This window comes from Pholis gunnellus (assembly GCF_910591455.1).
Source record: "Pholis gunnellus genome assembly, chromosome: 8".
In the NCBI taxonomy this organism is placed as follows: Eukaryota; Metazoa; Chordata; class Actinopteri; order Perciformes; family Pholidae; genus Pholis; species Pholis gunnellus.
In genome coordinates, this window is record NC_136534.1 from 17,449,587 (window position 1) to 17,469,317 (window position 19,731).

Here is a 19,731-nt window from a genome sequence, read left to right on the forward strand (position 1 = left end):
ACAAATGAGGCCGTTGCATTAGTGCCTTTCTAGTGAATGGAGAGCGCGTATTGATCTGGAGAAGAAGCTCGTACATCAGTGTGGTTTGGCAAAATGCCATTAAGGTGGAGGAGAAATCATGTACAGACATTCGCACACCCACTCTTTATTCTTTTCTTTCCCAGAATAAACTGGCTCAACTTCCTGCCTGTTAAAACTGTCTTTCTATCTAAATATTATTAGTTTGTTAGTTTATTATAGTTTGTTTTTTCTCCTTGATCTCCTTTTCCTTTTTTTCCTTACTTTCCTCCGCTGTCTTTCCTTTGTACCTTCTTCCTTCCTTTCTGAACCCAAGGTGTCCAGCTCAAGGTTTTACATGAAAGTGATTGTACAGCGCCGGCGATGGCGCTGCAGACGACTGGTTGCGGCCCGGGAGAGCGTCCCGTCTTTCCTTTACCGTGCTATTTGTGGGGTCTGACGGGCGAACTGGGAATAGCAGGATGATTCAGCGCTACAGGGTCAGGATCTATGATAATGTACCACGGGGAACATTTCCATATAATGAACACCATATCTTCTTTAGAGGCCCTCTTGAGGAACGAAGACGAGGGCACACGGATAAAGAGGAACGAGAGAAAGGGAGATTACAAGAATAAGAGAGGGAGACTGAAGGAGAAGGATGGAGAGAAAGGAGAGGCAGAATAGTGGAGACTGCAATAATGAGAGATAACATTTAATGGGAGAGACAAAGAAGTAAAAGAGAAAGGGGTAATGTTAATGCAGTGCAGCCAGCAGTTTGGGCTCCCTCTGCAGCACTTGTGAACACTCTTGGCTGTGTTGAGCACTTGCTCTTTCATATCAGCCTCCTGCTGCTTCTGTAAAATAGACGCATTGAGAGAAAGAGTTTTGCGTGCATTTATTTATGTGTTTGTGTGTGTACGCGAATGCACGTCTGCAAACCCTTTTGTCGGGAAGTTAATAACAAATTGTCATGCTGGCTCTTGATTTGTATGGATAAAAGAAGCCATAATGAGCCCCATAATGCGAGCTATTTAGTGCCCCTTTTGAAGCAAGCCGCCATGTCTGTCAGTCACAGGAACTTCGTGAAAAGCCTCAGCTTTTGTCCTGAAGTCTTGAACAATGAAGAGATAGAGTGATGACGGACATGCACACACGCCCCAAACCCACAACCCTGCATCTGTTAAACATTCATTATTCTCCTCTCCGTTGTCTTGCAGAGAGAGAAAACTGCCATAAGCTGCAGAGCCGAACCAGGCGGGACCAAGTGGCTGCCTCTTTTCATGTCCACTGCTGCTGGAGCCGGTTCCACATGGCACACCAGTGTGAACTTGGTGAGTAGATTATATGTGAGTGCTATGATGTGAGAGCAGCTGGTCCATCTTTACAGGTCAATACTGATTAAACATGGCTGATAATGTGTGCAGTGAGTCCATTTTCTTTTTTTTTTGCTTATCTAGGCAGATATCAGGATACTACTTGACTCTCTCATTGGATATAAATTGTATTTATTAGTAAAAAAAATCCATTACAAAAGACTGTACAGTGTAATTTCCACATCTTCCACTTGATACTTCTTCAAACTGAAAGGTAAAACAAATAAGGACAGCAGACACATTTCATCGTTGCCATCGTTGATCCCTTATGCTGAAAACCCATTCTCCTCTAAATGTACATAAAAGAATTCAGCTAATAGTCTTATAAATGGTCATATTATTGACTCATAGTTGAAGTTTAGCCCTGGTTTGACCAATCTGCAGTGCTCAGCTAAGTGATCAAGGAACCAATAAGACGCCTCACTGCTCTCCGTCAATACACCTGGTCTGACCTATTGGCAGAGGTGGAACAGATCTATAGCAGCCTCCTCCGTTCTCTTCTTCTCTCTCATTAGATCCACTCTATTAAACTCCTTATGCAGCTGTCTGTAGGCTGCTGGGAGGGGGTTAGGGAACAATCGGAGAGCACTGCTGGTGGTCGCTGAGCTCCACTATCGCTGATGAACTGACAAAAAGCGCTGAAATGCACCAAGTTTACAGGTTGTCCAAGACACTGGTAGGATTTTTGTTTGCAACAGTACAAATTGTTTTTACATAGGCACATAATGTTTGTGTGTTCTTCTGCGTTTGTGCGGTTTTAACATGCAGTGAAGAGCGCAACTACATGTGCATAAGAATAGATGCATATTTCTTTGGTGGTCTTGCAGGAAACATGCATTATTTTGCTCTCTGCTGGAGGATTAGATATGAAGATATATACTGCTCTCATATATGTACTGTAAATATGTAGCCAGCTAGCTTAGCTTTGCTTAGCTTAGCACTGACTGGAAACAGGGGAAAACGGCTAGACGTCTCTGTCTAATGGTTCTAAAATCTGCCTGCCACTACATCTAAAGATTACTTATTAACAGGTTATATCTCACTTGTTTAATCTGCACAGAAATCGGAGTGTTTTACTGCAATATGACACAACGTTGTCCAGTACATCAACCCCTGAAACTGAATTGTTATTTTCATACTTTGGTTTTTGTACGGATTAAACGAAACAAAGATATAACATGTTAAAAATGATCTTTAGAAGTGCTTGTAAGCGGTTGATGTTACCTTTGGACATGCTAGCAGCTACCTACTGTTCCCTGTCTCTATGCTAAGCTAAGCTAAACGGCTGTTAGCTGTAGCCTTTATTTGACTTTTGTATGCGCTGTACAGTAAATGTGTGTAAGGCGTCATTCAGGGGTGGAGTTGAGGCGAATGGGACTGTGGGGCACAGAGGAGGCAGAGGGGTCAGACATGGCCACAGTCGTCACTCCCATCTTCTTCAGGGAACGCTCGTCCGTCACTGAGATGGAGCGAGAGATCACAGGACGCGAGGCAGTCGGTGAGTCTGAGAGGGAGACAGAGAGAGAGAGAGAGAGAGAGAGGGATGCTTTCTGAATTGTTCCTGTTTCTTTTATCCTCCATTCTCCTCCATTTGCCTTGACATCGAGATGCTTTTCACGTTATGCCATTAAAGCAAATTGAAATTGACAGACTGAGAGATGGAGAGAGAATTAGATACACATGACATGAAAGGAACAACAGTACGGAGATAAAAGAGGAATAAAAGCAAAAGAGACACTGAGAAGAAGAGAAACAGAGGGACAACTGTTTGAGTTTTCAATTTATTTAAGTATACTCAAGATCTGTGTCGTTCACTTAGATTCCCATTAGTTAAATCCCTTATTGGTATTCAACCCACACTCCCGACTTTATATTAGACTCTAGTGTAAATGACATCCATTTACTTTTATTATGGTAGATGAATGAAATGAAAACTATCATTTGGGCTGTGCGGATAAAAACACAGTGGCATCGTTTGGCCTGTAGGGAGTCATGGCGGTGCAGCGAGCTGCAGCAGGTTGAGCAATGACTGCAGATTTGTTGCAGCTTGATGTCTCTCATCATCTCACACACACAGAGTGAGAGAGAGAGAGAGAGAGAGAGAGAGAGAGAGAGAGAGAGAGAGCACAGGCAGCAAAAAGCTACAGGCCATACTGGGAATTCTACCTTTGATATCTCTCACATCCAGCTGAGGTTCACTAGACTAACCAGCAGGGGGCAGGGTGACCACATACACACACACACACGCACACACAAAAACACACACACACACACTCACACGTATGCACCCACAACAGGCACACATAGGCCCAGACACAGACCCCCACCAGGGCTGACATTTGCAGCTAAGTGCTGCAATGGCTGGTTATTTATGTTGAGAGGGCTGGTGATGTGGGGAGTTCAGCAGGTGGCTGCATTACGCTGTTTATCAGACGGACGCAGTGGCATTATCACTTCATGAGCCAGCATTTACTCTTTTTCCCCCCTGACATCTGTCGTTCTGTCGTCCTTTTCTGGGCATACACCCTCTCGTCTCTCCCTCCTCACTGCTCCATATGTAGTGAAATGCCTCCTGACTGCTCTTCCCTCTTCGTTTTTTTTTTTCTTCTCTCCCACAGATGTGCACCAGCCATCTGGGTACTTGTAGGGCACAGCTAAGGCACTACTGGCGCAACCAGCCTCAGTTCAAGCCTGTTAGCATTACAAAGTTATCCATTCATACTATTTTGTAGTCGGTTGACAGCAATGGTACAAATACAAATGACCTGTTAGATTTATTGTAGATTCCTAATTTGTTTTTCCCTCTCTGTAATTCCTCTACAACTCCTTCTGTATCTGCTACTTATTTAGCTGGAATGAAATGCAAGAATAATAACCGCGCAGCACAATTATGCATTCCCAACTTACTGCTCTTTTCACATACTACTCATCTCTCTCTGTACCTTCGCTGGTGTCACATCCAGCTGTATTCTCTCTCCTCTCCCTTACTCCCCCCTTCTGTCTTCCCTCTTAATCCTCTGTGATATTTCTGTACAGTGCAGGTCAGGAGCTGCAACCTCACCTGTGTTCAGACTGGATTTGACTTTAGTGTTGGTCTTCTCTTGCATTTCTTGCTCGTACTCTCTCACCTCTTCAATACTCAGTCCTGTGGGGAAAGCAAAATACACACACACACACACACACACACACACACACACACACACACACACACACACACACACACACACACACACACACACACACACACACACACACACACACACACACACACACACATACAGCATCAGCACAGAGTCTGTAATGTGTATTACATTTCACAGGGTGTACATCTAAGAATACAACTAAGTATAACTGCTTTGTTCCGTTGAGTCTTATGTTGTGTCTGTAATATCTAAATTGTTACATTGTGACCCACCGTGCCATTCGTCCGTCCATGTTACTGCTTGCCTGTGGCCAATCAGAAGAATTTCCCGGATGTTCTGAAATAATATCAAAAACAAACACATGGCAGGAAAAGGAAAATGTAAATAAAAAGGCTACATAGCAATCTGAATTTAGAATCGTGCAGGTATGGGTCTGGAATGCTACATTCAGCAGTGTGTTAAAGTACGTCATTGTCAAGAATAATAGTGATTACTTCATGTCACTACTTAAAATAATTAGATCAAGATTCAGATAAATGGAAACTTATCTCAGCACTTTTGTTTGCGCTTGCCTGTATTGAAACTAAAACCACATTCCCGTCAAAGCCCTTTGCGTGCAGTAGTAATAGTGGAAACTAGGCGTTTCTAGTTTTGTTCTTAGTGCTTTCGCTTTTTCTTTCTAGTTTAATTACTTTGCTTCATTGTGTAGGATACATGTGTCAGATCGAAAGAGATTAAAAAAAAAATCAGCTCTTAAACTTGTTACACCAGCTTCCTCCGTGAGAACCTCTGAAAACCTTTGCTTTGTTTACGCCATGAAGAACAGAGGTCCTCTTACTCTTTTTAGTTGTATAAAACAATAGCGCTATTTTTCCAATAAATCTGGTCTAATATTGTATTACATAAAACTGAGGTCCACTGGGAGCCTTCGTGGCGATGGTCTTGGTAATTATACTAATGTCTGTAAATTAATGTCATAATGATTTGTTTGTGTTAAAATGCAACACATGGCACATTTGAGTGACAAATAACCAATCCGGATGGTGTAGGATCACCATTTTTACTGTAGGTGTATAAAGACTCCAACATGCAGAAATCAATGCTTGAATGAAACGCAGTGCTTTATTAAATCCAATTAGCTATAAATTCTAATTTTGGCACCTTGTATTACACCTATATGGGCTCGTAACATTAATTGCATATCGTGTCTTGATCCAACCCTCTTTACATCAGCACAGGGAAAAGGCATGATGAAAAAAAAAAACTCACTTTGTGTATGAACTCCTCAGTCCTGGTCTGGAAGCCGTACACCTCGAAGCTGCATTGCACCCTCTTATAGGAGCACATAATGGGCTTCTGGTTGTCTCTCCAGCCTTTCTCCAGAGGCCCTCGGCCAGTTTTACTTGACTGCCAGCGACTCGGATCCTGCACAGAGTAAACAGTGGGTCTATACGTTATTTGCCGAGTCTGCAGAAACTTTGGCCCTGTGAGGTGTCTTCGGGGGGAAACTCTGTGCGTGTGTGTGTGTGTGCGTGTGTGTGTGTGTGTGTGTTGTGTGTGGAGATGCAAGCAGATTGTTGTTGAACAGAGCCCAGAGGAGGAAAGTGTGATAACAGTGTTTGTGGTTTTACGTTTTCACCGTGTCACTTAATCTATGAGTTTAGTGTGTTGTGCTTTTTTTCGGTTTGTGTGTGCATGCATGTGTGTTTGTGTGTGCATGTATATGCATCTGTGTTGACATGTGCTCATCTGCATGCTTCTGTGTACCCATGACTGTGAATTGACCTTTCTCTCTAAAGACCTGAAGGGAGTGAAGAAGTGTAAAACCGTGGCAGGGAGGGAGTGAAGATTTAAAAGAGGAGTGCGGGTGTGTCACCAATTTTATGCTCTTTCAGAAGCAAAGACTCAAGCCAGTAAATCAAAGTAAATAACACAAAATGTCATTTATTTGCCTTTATAAATAAATATTTTATGGAGAGAAGTTCTACATTTTGGTCAGTATGCTTATTTGCTTTCTTGCCATAAGGCCGCTTGTATAATGTTATTGACGATAGCTCTCTGGCACTACTCGCTTAACGTTACCATTTTGCAACGACATAAGTTGAGCTCCTCAGCCAAATGTAATGCAATGCACTTGAAACCAATTTTGGAACCACATTTGCACTCTCTTGACTGTTTTCATTTGTGCCCTGAACCGATGTAACTCCACCTAAAAAACACAATTTGACGTTTTTACATCACTGTTTGATGTGAATTAAACTCACAAAGGGCAACATGTTACTAGAGAGCTTTAGAGGTGCTGTTAGGTGTATTTAAAACAACTTTGATCAGAACTAGGCTGGCTTCTTTCCCCACTTCCAGTCTTTATGCTAAACTATGCTATGTGCCTCAAGTCTCTAGCTATACAAACACATGAGAGTGGTATCAATCTCCTCAGGTAATACCAAGCCTATTTCCAAAAATGCAGAACTATTCCTTTAAAGGGGACCTTGTCATATATGTAATGTGACAGAATATTAAACGTGGCCATTGTTTCAAGTTATGAGGTAAACATATGTAAAAGTAAGCCCGAAGAGCCTTAACCTCAGGCTGCAGGCAGTTTTTATTTTACTTTCGCAAAAAGCTGATGCAGAAATATTGGATACAGTTTTGGGCCAATAACTGTCCTATGCTAACTCTTTCCTCAACAACAGCCTAGTGTGTGATTTTCGGCTAGGCTGATGTTAAAAGGCTTTTCCATCAAAAAAATGGCTTCGTTGAGAAGACAGAAGTGCAAACTGTAAGTAACCTTATTTCTCTTAAATGTTTGTCTTGTATTGATAATCAGACCAAGTGGCTTGTGAATACAGTTTTAGTGCAGACAATGGGTGTATACAATGCAGCCTAGGTCATATATTTAGAAACGGTGATTGGCACATAGCAAAACAGCCATGCACCAAAGCAGTCAGATATGTGCTTTTTATTTCAACAATATCCGCTCCAAACCTTTTTTTCACAACCGCCAAACACGTTACCTGATTGCTTGCAGATTACAAGCAATCATGGTAAGTGGGTTTACTTGATGACAGGAAACAATGGGGGAGGGGGAGGAAAGAAAGGCAGAAAGTAAGACTTTGTGGATTCTATTGTTTTTTTCATGTGAGAATTAAGGGATTTAAACCACTATTGCCTTGTTCTGTATACTGACCTGAGGGTTCCATTACCAGCTGACACAAAGTTAGTATACAGGCTATATTTTTAACAAGGGTGTATGTCATTTATCTTAGATAAAAACATGTTATTTCATTACATTTTTTTACATTACATTGCAGTCATTTAGCAGACGCTTTTATCCAAAGAGACTTACAGTAAGTGTATTCAACATCGGTATTCAATAGAACTACTAGTCACCAGAAGTCATAAGTGCATATCCTTTGCTAAACAAGTATCTAAGAGCATAAACCAGAGCAAACATACAGTGCAGAAACAAACACATACAATAAGTGCGACGAGCAAACCCGCAATACAATACGTGCAACGAACTAATACGAATACAATCCCCTCGAGAGACTTTATGCAATTGCATTGTTTTAACAGGTAAATAATCTGATTTCATGCGTGTAGAAGGGTAAAAAAAATCCTGACTGTTAGGCCACACATTTCTGTTTCACAGTCAAACTTTATTACAATGTTGACAGATGACAATATCAATTAGAAAATATTCTCTACCGTATTTTGAAAGTCTTTCAAATTGATAATCTGCAGCTTTGACAAATATTTCACTGCACAAATATAGCAAAAACTTAGTGAAAATATCTAAATATCTCTCAGTAGCTGCTGATACTGTAGTTACTGAGCAGCTTTTATATGAGATCAGTAATTTCACCTTCACTTTTGTTGACAAGGGGCAGGACAAAGTAAATTCCTGCATGTTGGTGCGTTAAGCAAGTTCAACTGGTCAGACACCGTGTGAACACATGTTGACAGCTCTTACAGTAATAACCAAGCAATTACTCTACCCTCTTATGTTTACCAGGTATCTTTTTACAAGAAATGGTCACATGATTATTGTTTCACACCTTCTATTGTTTCATATTGTACTTTCCACCACCACAGCCAGGGAGTCATTGTGTTTGCATTTCATACTCTGCTACATGTAGCTACATGCTAACATGTTACATCTGTGTCTCCTCACTGTAAATGTTTTCTTCTTCTTCTTCTGGCTAAACAATGACCCAATGTTCTTCCTTATCTCTTTATTTTTTCTCTGAGCTCTGTTGGTCATTTCTCACAAATGTACCTGAAAAGACAAAAAAAGAGTGTATATTTACGGTTTACAGAGTTTTTGAATAATATTAATTTAACATGATGTAACAGAGAGATATAAATAGCATTATTTACCAGAGAAAACGTCAGGAAATCCTGTGGTCTTGGTTGCAGGTGTTGCTAATTTCGCCCCGATTTAGGATCAGATTCTTGCTGGAACGTGTGCCGCGTCAAGTTTTTGGTTAAAGAAACTGCTTTGGTTATAGTTCAAGATAGAAGTGCAGCTAAACTCTGTGTAGTTGACACACACGCAGTGAGTCCTTGGCTCTTGGGCCGCTGTCAAGACAGCGACAGGCACTGAAGCGAAAGGCCCAGAAACGCAGACCAATCAGAGCAGACTGGGGGTGGAGGGCTTAAAGAGATGAGCTAAAATGTCTTTCAGACAGAGGGTAAATAACGGTATATTCAGACAGTTTTGGAGAAATAAAGTTTTTCTTGAACATTAAAAGCATGTAAATGCTTTCTAGCCGACACCCTAAATGCAAGTATGGACCAGAAAATGTAAATGATAGGTTCCCTTTATTGTGATCAATATAGTTTTTTTTGCACATAGTAATTAGTTTTTGCCTTTATGTGGCTGCACATTAACAAAACAGTACGTACTTCTGACTCTTTGTAGTGCTTTTCAGGGATGGGGTCACTCAGGATATCCAAGAAACTCACGTTCTCTGCTGGGGTTGGCGTGTCCCCAAACACCTGCATCCAAACAGATGGGGGAGGTCAGATGCAGTACATCCGATCTCTCACACACATAGAGTCACTCACTCAGTGGAGAGGGTGGATGAGAGTAGATGAGTAACTGTGTAGAAAACTGAGGTCACACACCATAACTCCCCTCACTATATCCCACCCTGAGGCCCTTGGAGCAAATCACAATGGAGCAAACGGGAGAGAACAGACAGAGGAGGGGGAGGTTGGTGGGGGGGCGGCAAGGACATATGAGAGGTATTAAAAGAGGGGGAAAAAGAAGAATTATGAGAGCAGAATACACTTTTCCTTGAGAGAAAATGAGGAATGCAATGGAGAGAGGGGAGCTGCTCTTTTATCTGACCTTGGTTAAAATGTGTTCTAATGCCTTGCTGAAGTTCTTCATTGCACAGTTGAAAACTAACAAATAAGGAAAACCTGCTGTTAGATAAAAGCCCGCTGTGCTCCCGTGGTGCTGTTGTTGGTCTGTGTCTACCCAGGGTCTTGCTCCCTCTCATGGAATGAGTTACATCAGCTTGTTGTTTTGTGTTGCTTTTCACAAATGTGCTCAGGGCATGACGCTCTCACGGTTTCCTCGTCATTGTCTCTCTGTTTTCTTTAGATAATCATTCAGAGATAGATAGACAGATAGATATAGAAAGCCTCTGCACTGTAAAAGTCTGAACTGTAAAAGTCTTGCACTGAAAATGTTACTTAAAAGTGCGATACGGGATTCTAAGCATTTCTTCGTCGGCAGCTTGCAGCTAACGATGCTTACAGTGCTGACTACGGCAAAAGTGCTTACAATGTTCACCTGAGGGGGAATGGAAGGGTGAGGGCTACGCTTCCGCAACAAAGCTGTCAGTGGGCACAGTGCAGTGGCCATGAGTGAGCCAGTGGGGCACGCTCACATGCACGAACATGCACTAAATGCATACGCTGCCGGCCCGGCTACGGCAACAAAGCTAGGAAAAGCTCGTCTTACACAGAGGGAGATCAGCATCATTCTCTGCACAGGTAGACATTACTCCACTAAATCTTTACATAGCAAATAGTTGTTTGCTACCACAATAATGCTCTGAATGTCGTATATTGCACCTTTTAAAAGTATGCATGTAAGACCAGGAAAATGTAGTTGAAGTATCAGAAGTATAAATACAAAATATGCATAAAATCACACTGAAAGAAATAGAATAAAATCATTATAATAATGACAAGGAAAAAAACCTGAGAACCTGGAAACATGAAATGTTAAAAAGGGGCGTAAAAGATTATCAAAATAGACTAAATATTGTAGCTCTAATTTGATAACCTTTTGGGTAGTTTAATTTGTAACAAAGTATCATATTTCATAAGCCCTTTATTTCTTTTGTGTATAATAACTAATTTGTAAAGAAGTAACTCCAACTGTCAAATATAGTAGAATACAAAGTACAACATTTTCTATTGAAATATAGTGGTATAGAAAAGAAATTACTCAAAGTAAAATTTGTTCTTCAGTATAGAACTTGGCTAATATAATGATGTGCATAAATCATCCACGACTCTATGAATTCGTGTTTGTTTGGAATAAACTTATGTAACCTGTAACTGTGTGACATGAAACAAGATTCGCCACATTTTTCTCCACAAGCAGAGCTGTAGATCTTAATAATATTTGGACACGTTGGTTCTTGTTCCTCGACTCTGTCCCTGATTACAGAGCGCACATTTAATGGCCAGACAGAGTTGCAGTTGTCACTGAATTTCTGTGTGTGTGTGTGTTTATTCGTCTTGGACAACATGCCGCTGCATGTCTGGTTAATAGATCTGCCAATACTGCATTTTGTGCTTTGCTTGTGTTCCTTGTAATGGGCACATCAATGTGATGAACATTTTCTTCGTGCTGCAGAGAAAATAGCAATTTCTCTCCTTCCCCCTTGTCTTTCTCCTCCCCCTCTCCCATAATCACTCCATCTTTCTCACCTCTCGCTCCCTCTCATACTCACATTGCTGTTATCGCCGTTGTTGTTCTCGAATCTCGTCTCAATGCGGATGCTGAACCTGGGCAGGAGTGATACCTACGGGGGTGACAAGAGGTAAAAATGGAGGAAAAAAGGGTTGAGGGCAGAGATAGAGAGAGTGGAAACACGCAGCAGATTAGATCCACTGATACTGGAAAGAGATGAGCTCTGTTTATTCATGTACACTAAATGATGTGTGAGAATACTTACTGAGTACTCTGCAGCACCAGGGACGTTCAATATGGAAAGGGAGAAACGGCATTAGTTACTCATACATGCATGAGCACGCAATTGCTCTCACACACATGCACGTCACCGTGGGGGAATACATGCATACATAGTGATGAATATTTGATGGAACCAGCTGTTAAAAGTAAATATGTTTTTTGTATAATGCATTGAAGTGAAAGTAACTTCACGTTTTAAGACAAACAAAGGCGCTCAAACACAAAAACACACCTGTGATGGTGTACGGGTAGAAGTTCCAGGCCTTTTCTGTCACATAGAAGAATCGCGGGACAAATGTTCTCGCCCAGGCCGGGAGTTTACTGAACTCAAAAAGGGAAGAAAGAAGGATCGTAGTCAGAGAGTGAAAGAGGGGAATGGTACGAGGTAGAGATTATGGAAGGAGACAGAGAAATCCTAAGTGGTTTCTGGACCATTTCCAGCCAGATTACCTGTAGGCTACTCTCACCACAGCATTCATTTTATGACTCATTCCCAATTACACCTCTGGTGAGGAATTGTCACTGTAGCTTTAGCTTTTACATCACATGTCAGAGCATGATTGAAGTAAAATACATTTTGCACTTACTGTACTTGTGTGTGTGTGTGTGTGTGTGTGTGTGTGTGTGTGTGTGTGTGTGTGTGTGTTCCAGCATATCTTTACTAATGAGGACCAAATGCCCCACAAGCACAGAAAGATTAGGAAAATCCTCCACAGTGAGAACATTTCTTTACTTCTGTAAGAGTTTATTTTAGGATTAGGCCTTGAGTTCATACTGGTGATTAGAATAAGAGTTGAGGTTACATTAGGGTAATGAGTGAGGTTAGTTTAGGGTTAGGGACTGTATTTAGAGTTAAAAGAGAATCCAGGTTGTTTTTCAGTCTGACGTTTTAACAGTTATCACAATGTGTTGATTCATGGACTGTCACCCTGAACACAACCCAAACATAACACTTCCTTTCAGCACAATAACATGAACAATGGATCCATGCAGAGCTCCTGGCATCTCTCACATACTTCCTTGTTTACTTTTGATGACTGTAACTGGAAGCAAAGCTCAACACTTATTTTAACACCCCTCATTCAGAGTTTGTATATTATATTACAGTATTACAGTTATTATACAGTTGTAATTAGATATACAGACATATATAAGTGTTTATTAACACACCCGTGTAGTACTACACGCATCTGCATGTGGCTGAGAGCAACAACCATGTGTGTTTGTGTAGTGTAGTCCTGCCCCTCGCCTCGTTTGACTGCATGTTTCACTGGCTGCGAGCGGCACGTTGCAAGGTGGATATATACAGTCTATGTGGGCAGCACAACCTCTGCTTGGCTTAATAATTAAGCTAACAACTACATAACGGAGGTTACATTGAGTCACGTATTGACGCTTTCAAGCTCTATTCAGTAAACATTAGAATTGGGCAAAGGTAAATTATAACATTATCATAATGTCTTCCAATGTTATCTTGTTAAATTTAGTTTTTGGCCAGAAACTTGAATAATAACTTGAATTGTTTGAAGGTTTGTTTTTGCTTTCATATTAATAGAAAAGCGATATTAGAGAGGGAATTATGACCTGTTTAACTTTCTAACACAAGCTATAATTATAAAAAACGTGACATCTCTTTCAAGTGAGATATGACATGATATGATATGTTATTTAGTGAACTTTAGAAGTGCTGTTAGGTGGGCTTTGGTACATTTGGGCAGAGCTCGGCTAGCTGTTAACCCCGTTTTCTGCTAAGCTAACCGGCTGCTGGCCGGATATGTTCCTTAAAAAAATGTCCGTATATCTAATTACAAATAAATTATAGTGTGCTAAAAAACATGATCTGTTTACACACTGTATATAAATGCTTAAGATGGTGTTAAAGTAAAGTGTCACCACCACTTAAATATATGAACTTCTATTCAAAAGCTTGTGTTTTGTGTGTAACCAGCACACAAAATGTCTCAAACTGCCAACAGAGATATGTTTCTATGACCATTGGGATGACGTGTTTTTCTCAGCTGAAAGTCTGTACATTACAACACTTGAAGCGTTGACTGTAAGATGAGCTCATGGCACAGTAACAGGTCTACTGTAACCACACAGTATAGGCCTCAACTTGTTCCAGGCAGCGGGTACTTGGACTTTGGATGTGGGCAAGGTTACACTGCAGTGTTGGTGTTACTGTGTTGAAATGATGTTTTATTGCTTGTCAGTAGTGATACCTGCAACGTGGATCTATAGAGCGTAAAGCTTTGCAGTGAAGTGAGGGATCAAAGAGCAAACACAATCGGTTATCATAATGACAGAGCTGACAACTCGAGCATATAAGGCTCCGACTGCAAATCACCAGTTATTAGTTTTAGTGCCTCATTAGTACAACAACGCGATTGAGCTGCACTCTACCTGCTGAGGTAGATTCGCTTCTCTGTCAGCTGTCCCTGGCCGTGCTGGGGGTGAGTATCTGACTCATTCTTCACCACCTCCACCCCTTCTCCCCCGCCACTCTGCTCGCAGCTGTGCTTACTGATCATGTACAGCTGGCCAATCCTGTACTGGAGCCCGAGGAGAGGTTTAGGATGAGGTGCATGGAGGTGAGGATGGGGATGGGGTGAAAAGAGAGGGAGAGAGAGAGAGAGAAAGATAAGAAACTGTGGTGAGAAAGCGTGAAGCACAAAGCAAAGTCATCAAAAGCCATCCAAATAGACAACATTTGAGTGCAGTGTTTATTTCATTCATTACCTGCTTGTTGATAGCATGCAACAAGAAAACTTTATTCAGCAGGTTTATAGATTAAAATAATACTATAAAACATTTGAAGGGACTCGCATCCTCTTCTTCTTACAAATGTAAAGTTGAATTCATTGGCAATAAAAGAGATTGTGTGGTAATCATATGGCCCGAATATTGCTGTTCACTGACATTACAGGAGGACTGCTAATATTTATTGTGGCCACAGCAGTTTTATAGTCTTAATTTAACTTTAGGAGCTTGCACACAACTTTATTTCATTATTTCTCTCTTCTATGTACATAGATCTATTGCATGTCTGTCTGTTCCGTGTTGCTCCTCCCGAGGCCCCCCCCCCAATCAAAAGTCTATCAGGAGTTTTTCTTAATAAACACAGAGTGATTAAAGGGGGCATATCATGCTCATTTGCAGGTCATACTTGTATTTTGGGTTTCTATTAGAAAAATGTGCAAGCTTTAAGATCCAAAAACACACCTTTTTCTCATACTGACTATACTAGCCGTCACCCTCTGTCTGAAATGCTCAATTTTAGCGTCTGTCTCTTTAAGCCCTCCTCCAAAAAAGCCAAGTTTTGCTCTGATTGGCTTGCGAGAAAAATATGGTGCACCTTTGCAAAGGTAGCTCTTAAAGCCATGGGGGGAGATACTCGAAAGGGGTCGTGTTGCACAGTGTACCGATACTAGAAAGGTATCACAATACCCTGGTGTTAAAAGCTATACAATACCCCCATCTTATTAGTACCAGTTCTCTAAGTATGACTGTGACGTATTCCCCAGGTGTACAGTTACAAGAGGGATTTAAATCAAATCCTTTTCATCTGATTAGAATGAAGTGCGATACGCTAAAAGTTGCGTAAGCTCTTATTTTGGAGGGAGGGAAAGATGAATGTACTTTGTTAAAAAAATGTAAATGTTGTAAAATAGGCACAATATGACCACGCATGTGAACTAATGGGGTTTGCATTCTTTCATTCATCCCTACTTAAAGGATATAGCGTGACATATGATTTTCAATCCCTTTGAGACAAATTTTAGATTTTAGGCTATACAAATAAACATTTCTGAAGGATTTTAATTGAAAGATGAAAGAAATGTTTACTCATTGGTGGCCACAAGGTAATAAGGAATTGTATAGACTTCAATACAGTAATACCACTACTACTACTCAATGAACTGCACACTCCATTGAGGAAATTATAATAACCATCAGCCACTGAGAGGAAGTAGCTGGTGGGAGTGATGACAGAAAAATCTCCTGGCAGCAGGTTCAGCCATAGTTGCTGAGTCTCATTTTGTCTCGACAGGCACTTACTCACTGCTGTTGTCGTACACTGTTTAGGGACACGCTTTGTTATTTGCTCTTCAATATTTTAAATAGTCTTTTGCTGTGTTTAAAGATTTCCCTCAAGTTACCATATCTGACATCAAAATGTAATTTGGCCAGTGAGGGTGAATGCACGAGTCTAAATGATAGAGGGGGAGTAATACTTTGTTCTCTGCTGCAGCCCACAGTTTGTGCCCGATGCTGATGAGGCGGGAGTGTTTTCAGTTAGTGAGTCTAAAGAGGACGAGACCTTTGGGCATCTGGAGCGGCCTCCTCCATGAGCCCAACCTGACAGATTCAGGGTGTCCTTTTGAACCATTTCCACAATGATACTTCAGTTTCTGCACTGATGCTGCTATCTGTCTTTTCCTCCTCGACGTTGTTTCTATGGACAGCATTGGGTTCGCTTTTTAATTGCAGAGCACTTGGTGAAAGTTTGCATGAAAAAAAGCAATTAAATTATACTGCAAACAAGTAAACTGTTCTGCTGTGGCCACTGTAATGTAATTCATTTCGTTGCCCTATATTTGCGTGGCACTAAAGCATTATTTAAAGAGAGAGAAAGAGGTGGGCAGATCTCAGTTTTCGATCCTTCGATGTACTCTGTTGACATCACCATGGCACTCCTCCTTCTTGTTCCAATTACAACTGGAATGTCAACATTCAATATTTACTTATTGGGTATCCATGGGACTTCATTAATCAAAGCGATGGGAGTTTATACACAGTCTTAAGACTAACAGACTGCAAAGCAATAAGCTCCTCCCTCACAGGTTGTTTTTTAGGATACTAATCTTAGCAGGAAGTTGAAAAGACTTATCTGTCCTTAAATCATTTTTATTATCTGACTGGCGGTGATGAGTTATGTGTTGACAGACTCATCTATTGACGGCACTTGGCATGTATTTTCCTCCTCCTGTTTAAAAAAAAAAAAGAAAAAAAGGCAAGGATAGTTTACAAGCTGTGAATTAGTCATAAATTCCTGAGTGTAAATATAGCTCATGATTGCGGGGCGGAAAACTCTGCAGATAGTGCCAGTGTGACGGCAACTGAACATGAAAGAATTTAAGATTAAAGTAAAGCTCATGGCAACTTTTCCAGTGATTAAATACTAAGAGCAAAGACTTGAAATTGTTATGTAACCCTGGATCCGTCTACTGACAATGACAATGTGACAACCTTATCTAAATATTTGTCATTTATTGTGTGCTCAGCTCCAAGTATGGCACAGCTGTAGATTTGCCCAGAGTCTCGGACAGGTTGGATCATGGGATTTATTTGGCAGTTGCTTTTGTGCAACTCCACTAACGCACTCCGCCACCTGAAATGCAGCCGCCACCTGTCAGCTTTTAACAACAGCAGAACACAAAAGTGAACATTCCTTAACGCACGCTGAGCTGTATTGTGTTACGGAAGTGCTTCTGGATATTTCACACCTGAAAATCAGCAGCGTTCCCTTCTAAAAAATTAAAAGGCTTGGACTGAGGTAACTGTCACGAGTTGATACTGCCTTAAATAAGCTGCACTTAAACTTACATTACATTCAGGCGAAAGAGGATTTGCTGCCAGCTCGAGTTCCTGTGTGCCCCGAACTGATACTGTAAATCCTATTTTGGACTGCTATTTGTCACTGTCATTGTTGTGGTAACACGTACAATTGAGGGGGGGGGGGGGGGGGACGGTATAGGAGGCGACGACGATGAGGACGTTTCTTCTGAAGGGCACTTTGGCGCCTAACTCCCCTCGTCTGCCCGCCTTTTCTCTCATAGCGGGATCTCCCTTGTTGATAAACCCGCAGGCCTTTGTTTGGCTTACGGTCTTGAAAAACCGTAAACCGGTCCAACTAGTTTTTTGAGCTGGTGTGCTAAAGCAAGCGAGGGAAGTCGAGAAGCGGACAGATGGGGAGATGAAACGCTATGCTGCTGCCGGCCAGGTGTTGTTGCTTTGGCTCCATCAGTTTGGCCGAGCCCGTCGGTGCTGATCATTCCTCGCTACCCCAGCGTGCCAAAGCTCCCACAGAGCCGCCGCAGGAGGTCTGTGTGCTCCGTTGGCACTGTCCTTATCAGCACATTAACACTTTCAAGATTACAAGTGAAAACAACACTTTGCACGTTAGAAATAAACCCCTCTCTTGTCCTTTCAATTTAAAGTCGTGGGAGGATTATGTGTGTGTGTGTGTGTGTGTGTGTGCGCGCGCACGTGTGTGAGCGTGGGAAAGACAAACACGCTTACCTCATCCACAGTCAGTGGCATGCATATGCGGTACTCTTTCATCAACATGGTGCTGTTGCAGAGAGGGCTGTCTGTGCTGGAGTCTGTCTATCTCAGCGGTCTTGGTTGCATAGACAGGCTCAGGCAAGCTACGCTGCAGCCGGACCACAGTGACCTCTTTTCTGACGCTCTTCTTCCTTTGTTTTGCTGATGTCAGTAATCCATTGAGTTTAGTCCGGTCCTCTCTGTCAATGAGTGTCACCTATTCCCTCCCTTGCAGCCTCGTCTCTCCTGTTTTGTTTCTCTTACTCAATTAATTGAGTAAACTGCCGTCTCTCCCTACTTTTCTTGTTACTTCTGCTTTCTCTTCTCCTGCCTTCAGCTGCCCTTTTCTGTTTGCAGTTTTTTTTTTTTTTTTTCTCACTTAGCTTCTGTTTGCTTTCTTTCGCCACAGTAAGAAAGTGGTAATTAGCTGCGAGGTAAGATTGAAAGCCAACCAACTCTACCTGTTCTTTTCCTTCTCTGCCTCTCTGTGCTTTGTTTAATTCCTCCTCAGACTTCTTAAGCGTAACCTTTGGTGTCTGCTGAGCGCTCTTGCCTTTCCCCTCAACTGCCCTCCGCTGCTTTCGGTTCCTCACAAATTCCTCTGTCTGTTCCCTCCTTATCTCTTTTTTTTCTCTCCCTCCCATACTATCCACTCCCCGCCCACTGTACTTTATTGCCTCCTCACCTGTGTCACCTCCCCCCTTCTCCCGTTCTCACTCTCTCTGATCTTTATCTGCTCTTTTCTCTCTGTCGCCAACACGTGTCATCAACAACACACTCTATCATCGTTCTCTATTTGGCAACAATAAGTAACACTGTTTGTTGACACCTTTTGAATTTGAGGCATATTCCTCAGACAGGACCCCCACGCTTGACACACAGGGGTAGTTAGGGTGGGCCGTCGGATTAAATATTACCAGAGCCATGAGAACTTCCATTAAGCACAACGCCAGGCTCGCTCACATTGTATTACCTCACGACCTTGAGCCGGGTTTAATTGAATCCGTGTTTAGTCAATGAGTAGAGGAATCAAAGCAGTCAGAATTTCTCGCCCGTGTCCGTCCTTGAGTCACGGGCGCCGCTCTCCTTTTGTGTGAGCGAGAGCTGACTGTGGCTGCCAAGCACATTTTGTTGCCTCCTCATCAAATAAGAGAAGCAGATGTTTGGCCTCTCCGGGTCAGTCTAACCAAGAGCCAAATAACCAACCCTTGCTTCTTATACCCTTTTTCTACCAAAATGATCACGTACAATCAGAATTCTTAAACATGGGAAAACCTGCTAAAACGGTCTATAGAAGCATTTCGGTTTTCTTTTCTGGTGTGTCATGTTCATAACAGATAGAGCTTTCCCGAATAGTTGAGTTTGAAGCTTCATTCATAACGTTGACATACAAATTACCGTTATTATTAGCTTACTGAAACATTGTGTGCAATCCACCTTCCACCTTCTCTCTCGCAGCGCTCAGTTCTCGTAATTGTCTCAGTCTTCAGTCCAACAGTCAACATTTATTGAAAAAAGATCATTTCCAAATTCACAAGGTTTTTATCCGACAAAATATTCACCTTCAATCCACATTTGTTGGCATAAGCCTTTCAAAAACATTTAAAGAACTGCTCTCCCGTTTGCAGGACAAAACGGGAGGCTAGTACTAGGAGGGCGGTCGAGC

At 41.8% G+C, this 19,731-nt stretch overlaps 1 protein-coding gene across 1 annotated transcript; it reads right to left on the reverse strand.

Moving 5' to 3' along the window:
• Positions 1–1,494: 1,494 nt before the first annotated feature.
• On the reverse strand, positions 1,495–18,655 carry pitpnc1b (phosphatidylinositol transfer protein cytoplasmic 1b). Its single transcript, XM_079164415.1, has 10 exons — positions 18,042–18,655; positions 14,142–14,290; positions 11,971–12,059; positions 11,722–11,729; positions 11,497–11,568; positions 9,425–9,517; positions 5,786–5,941; positions 4,789–4,852; positions 4,435–4,518; positions 1,495–2,877 (listed from the first exon to the last, which is right to left on the reverse strand). Exons 1-10 carry the CDS (start codon positions 18,087–18,089, stop codon positions 2,720–2,722), a joined length of 921 nt encoding a protein of 306 aa, XP_079020541.1. The 5' UTR covers positions 18,090–18,655; the 3' UTR covers positions 1,495–2,719.
• Positions 18,656–19,731: the final 1,076 nt, after the last annotated feature.